Source organism: Leuciscus leuciscus (genome assembly GCF_965113295.1).
Source record: "Leuciscus leuciscus genome assembly, chromosome: 23".
NCBI classification, from domain to species: Eukaryota; Metazoa; Chordata; class Actinopteri; order Cypriniformes; family Leuciscidae; genus Leuciscus; species Leuciscus leuciscus.
Genome location: NC_138747.1, coordinates 16,012,744 through 16,022,104, shown reverse-complemented (window position 1 = coordinate 16,022,104; position 9,361 = coordinate 16,012,744). Strand labels below are relative to the sequence as shown.

The window sequence follows — 9,361 nt, the reverse complement described above, 5'->3', positions numbered from 1 at the left end:
GACACTTCTGAATCTTGCATTATAATAACTAAAGTGATTACTGTACCTTATAGTAAACTTACTGAGTCCTTTCAACAAAGACACCAAATGTTCTGAATTTTGCCATCACTTGACTGAATTGTCAATAGCATACACACATACTACTCTGCAGTATTTGCTAGTATGCTATTCCAAATTCAGCCCTTGTGTATGTCAGCTTAATGAGGCACAGGTGAAAACAACAAGCTGATTGAGGAATAGATTTGATTGGTCAACTTGTATTAGCGAGTGATTCAAAAGTGAGTACAAATAGCATAGTATGTGTCAATAAGCTTGTCAATGTTTATAGTCAAGAGTCTTTTAGTAACTGTTTTATTTTTTGAGGGGGTGCTCTGTTGAGTAGTACAACAAACTCACCATGCCTTGGACAAAGGGCATCTTACTTTTCACGATGTCTGTGACCATGTTGACGTCTTTAAGGGCTAGTCCTGTGTCCTTTTCTGAAACTGGTACTGCTTACAGCACAGTCTCTGAAAACACTGTCCATTTTGGCAAACTTTTAATTGGTGCTCAAGGTGTAGTATCTGATAAAGAAATGGAAATATCTGGGCTGAGGTCAGCAGAACAGTCTGATGAATACCGGTCAAATGAAGAAGGTAATTTGAGATCTAATTTAAAGTGGACCTACTTTTAATTACAACTTAACTTGAATTATTTTTTTAAGAGCGGTTCCAGCTTGCTAAAGCTAAGCTGCGACGTCTGGGTCCCTTTGTGCACTGTGGAAGTGATTCAATGACCTTGCGCATTCCAGGACAAATAAGGATGCCACACTTTCTGGTTGATCGAGGTAAGTTGTTTTGGAGGTGTTCGTTTTTTTGGGGGGTTTTTTTTTTAAATTTTTTTTTTAAATTAAAATAAATTATAACGTTTCTTTATCAGGAGTTGAGTCCCCAGTGCCTTTGTCTGAGATGCCAGCCAGCTGTGGTTTCTCCCTGAAGCGGGCACGCAGAGATGTTTCTCTTGATGCTCCATACCAGGGCTGTCATGTCAGACAACAGGTTAGTCTGCATGCTAAAGATGACAAGTGAAAAGTGGGCCATGCATGAATGGTTTTTATCTTTTTTTTTTTTTTTTTTTATCCCCAAATCTCCTAACAGGGTGGACGTTATGTTCTGCCACTCTTTATAATGGGGTCTCCAGTGCAAATGTCTTGCCCTGTGAGTCCTCCCCTCCCTAAAGTGTCCTGCCTCCCTTCTGGCATGATTATCTCACTTGCCGTCAGAGCAGATAATGTTAAAGTTCAAGGCAAGTCACTTAATTCTTTGAGTTTAATCTAAGAGGTGAGAGCTTTGTTTTATTTATTTTTCTCTTTCCTCTTAGTTGATGGATCATGGCAGCCTCTGCTTCTAGCATATTCTAAATGTTCATTCACATTGGAGATTGTTGATGGTTCACTGGTTATCACTGCGCCATTCACAGGAAGCTGTTGGGAAATGAAGGTACGGATAACAGAGTGCCCTTGTCTGATTCAACTATGTATGCTAGTTGATGGTTCATGTCTTCCTCAGGATAATGATATGCAGCTACTTTTGATGTACGGTGACCGGGAAGTGACTCTTTCTTGTCCTGTGATACAACCAACTCTGGCCCCAACAACCATTTATCCGGTCCAGGACCCAACTGACAGTCAACAAATGTTTTACCCTTTCCCAAATGGAAAACCTTGGGGGTATCCTCCATATTTTCATGGTCGCCCTGGTGTAAGACCTGTACCTCCCACTGTGCCACCTACAATAAAGACTACTACTCTTCAAGACCCTAACCAACAAATGTTCCATCAAATGGATCGCATGTCAATGTTTCATCCATATTACTTTAATTCTAGAGGTTCCCCTGCAGCACCACAACTTCAAAAGCCCAGGTACCCGATGTATCATCCCCATCAGTACCACTTCAAGAGACCAGTTGAAGCAACAACTACACCTTCCACGACCACTGCTGCCCAGTTTGATCAGTTCGCAGCACCTCAGCGTCAACCGTTCAGGTACCCAATGCCCCATCATCCCCATCATCCCCATCATCCCCATCATCCCCATCATCCCCATCATCCCCATCATCCCCAGTTTTATGGCCCTCAATCTTTTGTGCCTCCTGGTGTTCAATACCCATTCATGCCCCAGCATCCTCGGGATCCAGTCTTTTCTCCTGCTCGGTCACAATCTATCTCCTGGTCTCGCCAACAATGAATGAGAGGAGTAATTGAAGTTGTTCCAAAGTGGAAACTGATACTGGAAGAGACTGACTTTATTTTCCCCTTTTCAGGGTCATAAGCCTAATAAAACTTCATGACACTAATTGTGTTTTTGTTCCCTTCCTTAAACTAGTTTACAAGGTTTTTTTATTGCAAATTTACAAGTGCTTAAACCCAGCATGATAGAAATTAAGACCTAATTTTTCAAATCTTAAATGTAGTATAAAGCCTCTACTTGTGCAACAGCAGCTCAATTAAGTGCAAACATTAAGTAGGTCACTGAAATATTAAGAAGTGTCTAGATCCAATCTCAGATGGAGACATAGTAAGGTGAAGTTCTTTCCATTACTTGGACCTACAAAAAAAGGGACTCTTTGAAATGGTTTGTTCAATGTGGAAGCCAAACAACTCAGAAGCAGAGAGAATAAATGTCTGGGAGAGGAATAGTTGGAGGAGAGAAGTAATTGGATCAGGACAAAGAGATGAGGAAGAATGTGTGCTTGACTGCATCTTTGCTTTCCCCCTTACACCCTTTTCTTTGTATGTCCAAGTAATGAAAAGGACTTCAACACCTTACTATGCCTCCATCTGAGATTGGATCCAGCTATTCTTAATATTTCAGTGATCCTCTACTTAGTTTAATTTGTTTCAATATTTCAGTAATTGAGCTGTTGTTGCTCAAGTAGAGGCTTTATACTACATTTATGATTTGGAACATTAGGTCTTAGGCTGCGTCCCAGACCGCATACTTAGCAGTAGGTGAGCGAATAAGTATGTCCAAAACCTTAATATCCATAAAAGAGTAGGTGAGAATTACCTGAGTGACGTACTAATTCTCGCAAGTTTTGGACTTGTGTATACTAATAGTGCGTCCGAATATTCCTACTATATAGTATGAGAAAACAGTATGTGAAAGTAGTATGTCCGAAACCTCAGTAAAAGAGTAGGTGAGAAGCTCCTGGATGGCTTACTGCTTCTGCCCAGATTCTGAAGAGCTCGTAGATCGATACTTTTCTATCCCAGGAGGCCACGGGAGAACATATGTCATTATCAAACATCACAGAGATCAGTGAGGCTGTTTTTTTTAAATGTGAGTAAACACGGTTCCTTGTTAAAATTGCGTGTTGAACTTCTGTAGAGTGAACTGTTGAAGGTGTAAAGACGTTAGACAGTGTATAAAGTATAGTTGTGCTTTTGCTGTTTAACTAACAGGGGAGCTCCAGTAAGCACACGTACGTCAATACTCAAACCATATCTTAAAGACGTTTATTTTAAATGTCTATTAACATATGACAGGAAAACCGTCGATAAGTATCGCAGATGAGCATATCACAACATGAAATAGACATCTTAGTGAGTGATGCAGGGGAGCGCGGGGCACAACCTAACACATTTTGGTTTTGGCTCAATTAGCACAAAAATAATTAAGTTAGATTAATCTTATTTTATTATGATTTTTTTTTTTTTTTACTAAAGCAACATATTCAACTCTGCTACAAATGAACACTTAAAGTTTTTTTTTTTCTAGGACCTACCATTTTTGTACAGTTGCACTGAAATTAACAGAAGTGCAAATGTTACAACTTACCCCATATGCGGGGTTAATTGTAACACATAATTCAGTACTATTTTATCTGTATAGTTTGATTTTGTTTGTACATCTGTATAGATAGATATCCATACATCCATCCCTCATCTAATCATCCTTCTATTATGGATCATTATCATGGATGGAGATATATGAAAGGGCTGCACAGTTTTGCAATAAATAAAATCATCAAATATTGTAATTGCTATTGAATTATATTTGTGTGTGGCAGCTGCATGCAAAATTATTATTATTAATAACAGTAGCCTAATAATAATAAAAACGAGCTCAAAATCACATTTTAAAGGGTTTATTGCATGAAAAACAGGCTTTTAATAAATAAACAAGTGATCAATGTGTTAAAACATAGTTAACAAATGTGTGAAAAATCATACTTTGACATTTAAATTCCAACATTGTTTTAAATTCCAACATTGTTTGTGAAAGTCCAACAAAGTTAAATGTGGCAAAATAAATATATAAATAAATACTCAAACCTGTATTTCAGGTTCAAGGAAAACCTGAAATAAAAATAAAAAGATAATTTTGTTACTTGTAATACAGATACATGCTGTTAACACATTGTCTGTTTTCTATTATGTTTTGTGGGAATAATTTTTGTAGGATTCTGACATTTCTGCAGACTGGTATATCATCATCACTGAGGATGAGGAGCCCAGAGCTGAATCCTGGAAATGGTGCCATGGATGAGACCCTCCATCACTCCAGAGCACCAGTGTGTTTTCAGCATGTTATAAATAATATCCATAATGTGAGCGCAGTAACCTGGTTCCCTAAGGATTCAACCCCAATCCCAATGAAGACAAGAACGTTCATTTTCTGGTTGTCATACAGTCATAACTATCATTAAGTTAGTGAGTCCATGCTAACGTGCTAACGTACAAACCTAAATATAGCTTACTGTTCTCACGTAATGTACAGTGTAGGTCAAAAACACCCGATGGCTCAAAAACAGCCATCTGCGATCGTGACAACCATAACATGAGCCTTCTCCCACTTGCATTGTGATCTGTAAAGCCTCGTTTCCAAATTATTCATGTTACGTACCATATTTATTTGAAAATCTTTTACATATCCCTCCACAAGTCCCACTTGAATGCTCCTCAACAAGAGGTGGTCCTTCTGTGTCCAAAATGTATCAAAAACATGTACTTGAAGTATTGGTAAATGCTTGTTAGCAATTGTAAAAAACTGTAAACGATGTAACCATTTTCCTCCTGGCACCATTTTTGCTCGACGGCTTTTGGAAATGGCTTGGCTCCTCGCTTTTGGATTTTTGGATTGCCTCTTCTCCAGAAACCTGTCACTTCCCTTGGCTCTAACTCAACACAATCCTTAACCATAACTACCTGAGCATTCAGGCAATTGATGGCTTTTCAAAAACTCTATCCGTGACACATCACTCAAGCTGGAATGAGGAAACAGTTGACAATAGGCTTTCCAAAGACTTGCTTTTACCTCTTTGGCCCAACTTTAGCATAAATGATGGCTCTGGGGAAGGAAGTGGACTTCAGTAGAGCCTTGAGGTTATGATGCCCTCTAGTGGTCCACTGGAGATGGACATGTTCGTTCCAGACAGAGTCGAGAAACAAGATTTTGAGGTGGAAGAGTTAGGTGCTCCACATTCCCCTCCAATTCCACTAAAACTTACCCAGTATATTGATGATGATGATGATGATAATGATGGTGAAGATGATGTCATTTTAGCAAACAATAGCAGTGTCCCTGATGAAGCCACGTCCACAGTGGTTGTTCAGTTGACTACACACACCCACATTAATAATGACAAAATAAACAAAGACCACCCTTTGTTGACAACCATCAAACCAATTACAGAGAAAAACACTACTGAAAACTCTCTAGTCAATATGTATTTAGAGACATTTAATAAAAATGTAGAGGTGAACAAAAAAGAAAACTGGAAGACTTCTCAAGATACAAAGTATATTGCATTCAGACATATTTTAAGTTCCATCACAAAGCCTGAAACATCAGGGGCCTGTTTCAGAAAGGAGGTTCAACCAACTCTGTGTTAAAACTTGAACTCTGAGTTGACTTACCCTGAGATGGGAAACTCTGAGTTTTCGGTTACAGAACAGCTGAAATGAGTTAGTTCAATCAACTCTGAGTTGACCTACTCTGAGTTAAGCGCGTGCACCACAACTATAAAAAGCCATTATCAATGGAGCACAGATATTATGAGTCACCATGGCAACAGCGCCAGACAAAAAGAGGTCTGCACGTTTCTCACCTTTATTTTAATTAGTTATACAGTGTTGGGTGTAATTAATTACCAAGTAATCTAAATACTGCAATTTAATTAAAGGGATTACTCTTAATTCTTCTGTAATTTAAAGTAAAATCTGATGTAAATGCATTAGACTATAGAACAATTCTGTATATTTAACATACATTTTTAAAAGGTATATTTTTTATGTAACCTTCTCCCTCTACACACTTTTGTCAATTCAAGAATAATTCATGCAGTTGTATATTGTTTATTTGAAAGCATTAAAAGTGCAGTTTCTTGTCTCTCCTTGTATTGTTCAAGTGGTTGTGGTTGATATGGGATTTAGTAATTAGTAATAAGTAGACATTAATCTAATTACACTGTTGAAGATGTCATTTGTAGTTAGTAATACAAGTAACTTACCCAACTGTTATAATATCAGAGGTGAAAGAACAGTATGTTATTCAACCTAATTTTAATTTTCATGTAGGTACAATCCTGCAGGCATTAAAAGAACATGGCAGCAGCTGAAAATGAAATATAAAAACATAATTCAATTAGGTAAGGCTTGAGCATATCATGGGTGTAGGCTACCTGACTTTACATTTGACATAAATGACTAATGTCGATGAAATCCCAACTAATCTGGTGCTAAACCCAACTAATCTGGTGCCTATTACATGTCAAACTAAGATTGCTGTGGGGACAAAAAGTAAGACTGTTAAGTTAGCACTTTTAAACATTCGCTCACTCAAAAATAAATCACTTCTAGTCAACGACTTAATAACCACAAACAACCTGGACTTTATGTTTCTAAATGAAACCTGGCTAGAATACAGCTGCAGTGCAACAATCCTCAATGAAACAGCCCCTCCTAACTTTACTTTTATGAGTGTCTGCAGAGCTGTTAAGAGAGGTGGGGGTCTAGCTGCTCTTTTTAAAGATATCTATCAATGTAAGCAAATATCATTTGGGAATTACCCATCTTTCGAATATCTGGGTATTGTGTTAAAAGGTGCTCCTCGCATTTTACTTATCATTATTTACAGGCCTCCAAAATATTCTCCAGCCTTTGCTGAGGACTTTACAGAACTGTTATCAACAATTACCTCAGAGTTTGACTGTTTTGCCATTGCTGGAGATTTTAACATTCACATAGATAATGCAGAAAACAATATGGCCAAAGAAATCAAAACTGTTTTAAAAACTTTTGATCTGACTCAGCATGTACATGGACCCACACACAATCATGGACACACTCTAGATTTACTTATCAGTAAGGGTCTAAACATTTCATCGATTGTTATTAAGGATGTAGCACTGTCTGATCATTTCTGTATTTTCTTTGATATATTGATCTCTCCTGCCACTGAAGCTAGATCTGTGTCTGTCAAGAAGAGATGCTTAAATGAGAACACTAGTGTACTATTTATGAAGGCTATATCTTTAACACCAAGCATATCTGCTGACTCTGTTGATTTTCTCCTTGATTCTTTTAACTCAAAAGTTAAAAATATAATTGATGATATTGCTCCTGTTAAAGTCAGGAAGAAGAGTGGCAGACAAAAAGCACCTTGGAGAAACTCAACAGCAGTGCAAAATATGAAAAGAAAATGCAGAAAAGCAGAGCGCATGTGGCGGAAGACAAAACTTGTAGTCCATTATAACATCTACAAAGACAGCCTGCATGCTTTCAATATGGAACTAGGCAAGGCTAGACAGACTTTCTTCTCAAATGTTATAAACAGCAATTTAAACAACACACGCACTCTTTTTGCTACTGTAGAGAGACTGACAAACCCCCCAAGCCAGATTCCCAGTGAAATGCTCTCAGACAGCAAGTGCAGTGAGTTTGCTTCTTTCTTCTCTGAGAAAATCAATAATATCAGAAAGGTGATCAGCACATCCTTGAGTTGCACTGAGGTCAGACAGATCAGACCACCTGAGAAAGTAGTTACTATGTCTGACTTCAAAGAAATTGATGGCAAAATTTTGGAAGAAACCGTACAACACCTCAAAACATCAACCTGCGCTCTTGACACACTTCCCACATCTTTTTTCAAAAGTGTGCTAAACAGTTTAGAAGCAGATCTTCTAGAAGTGGTAAATGCCTCACTTCTCTCTGGGAGTTTTCCAAACTCCCTTAAAACTGCAGTTGTCAAGCCCCTCCTGAAAAAGAGCAATCTGGATAAGACCATATTAAGCAACTATAGACCGATCTCAAATCTTCCTTTCATAGGCAAGATCATAGAAAAAGTTATCTTCAATCAGCTGAACAAATTCTTAAGCTCGAATGGATACTTTGACAATTTTCAATCTGGTTTCCGACCGCATCACAGCACAGAGACAGCGCTCATAAAGATAATAAACGATATTCGCTTAAATACTGATTCAGGAAAATTATCAGTGCTGGTACTACTCGACCTCAGTGCTGCATTTGACACTGTCGATCATAACATACTTCTTGACAGGCTGGAAAACTGGGTGGGGCTTTCTGGGATAGTCCTAAAATGGTTCAGGTCATACTTAGATGGGAGAGGTTATTATGTTAGTATAGGAGACCATAAGTCTGAGTGGACATCCATGACATGCGGAGTCCCTCAAGGGTCAATCCTTGCACCACTCCTGTTCAACCTGTATATGCTCCCAATGAGCCAAATAATGAGAAAGAACCAAATTGCTTACCACAGCTATGCAGACGACACACAGCTGTACTTAGCCCTATCGCCTAACGATTACAGCCCAATTGACTCCCTGTGCCGATGCATTGACGAAGTCAACAGTTGGATGTGTCAAAACTTTCTTCAATTAAACAAAGACAAAACTGAAGTTATTGCGTTTGGAAACAAAGATGAAGTTCTCAAAGTGAACGCATACCTTCACTCCAGGGGTCAAACAACTAAACATCAAGTCAGGAATCTTGGTGTGACACTAGAGTCAGACCTTAGTTTCAGTAGTCATGTCAAAGCAATAACTAAATCAGCATACTATCATCTGAAAAATATTGCAAGAATTAGATGCTTTGTTTCCAGACAAGACTTAGAGAAACTTGTGCATGCTTTCATCACCAGCAGGGTGGATTATTGTAATGGACTCCTCACTGGCCTTCCCAAAAAGACCATAAGACAGTTGCAGCTCATACAGAACGCTGCCGCTAGGATTCTGAGCAGAACCAGAAAATATGAACATATCACACCAGTCCTCAGGTCTTTACACTGGCTCCCAGTTAGATTTAGGATTGATTTTAAAGTATTATTACTGGTATATAAATCATTCAATGGCCTAGGACCTC

The 9,361-nt window shown here is 38.4% G+C and overlaps 1 protein-coding gene across 1 annotated transcript; it reads left to right on the top strand.

The window, feature by feature from the left end:
• Positions 1-322: 322 nt before the first annotated feature.
• LOC309487610 (uncharacterized protein) lies at positions 323-2,229 on the top strand (the record flags this gene model as incomplete). The annotated part of the gene is made up of 7 exons (XM_082155331.1): positions 323-635; positions 704-826; positions 919-1,037; positions 1,137-1,284; positions 1,360-1,478; positions 1,548-1,739; positions 1,867-2,229. Exons 1-7 carry the CDS (start codon positions 398-400, stop codon positions 2,227-2,229), a joined length of 1,302 nt encoding a protein of 433 aa, XP_082011457.1. The 5' UTR covers positions 323-397.
• Positions 2,230-9,361: the final 7,132 nt, after the last annotated feature.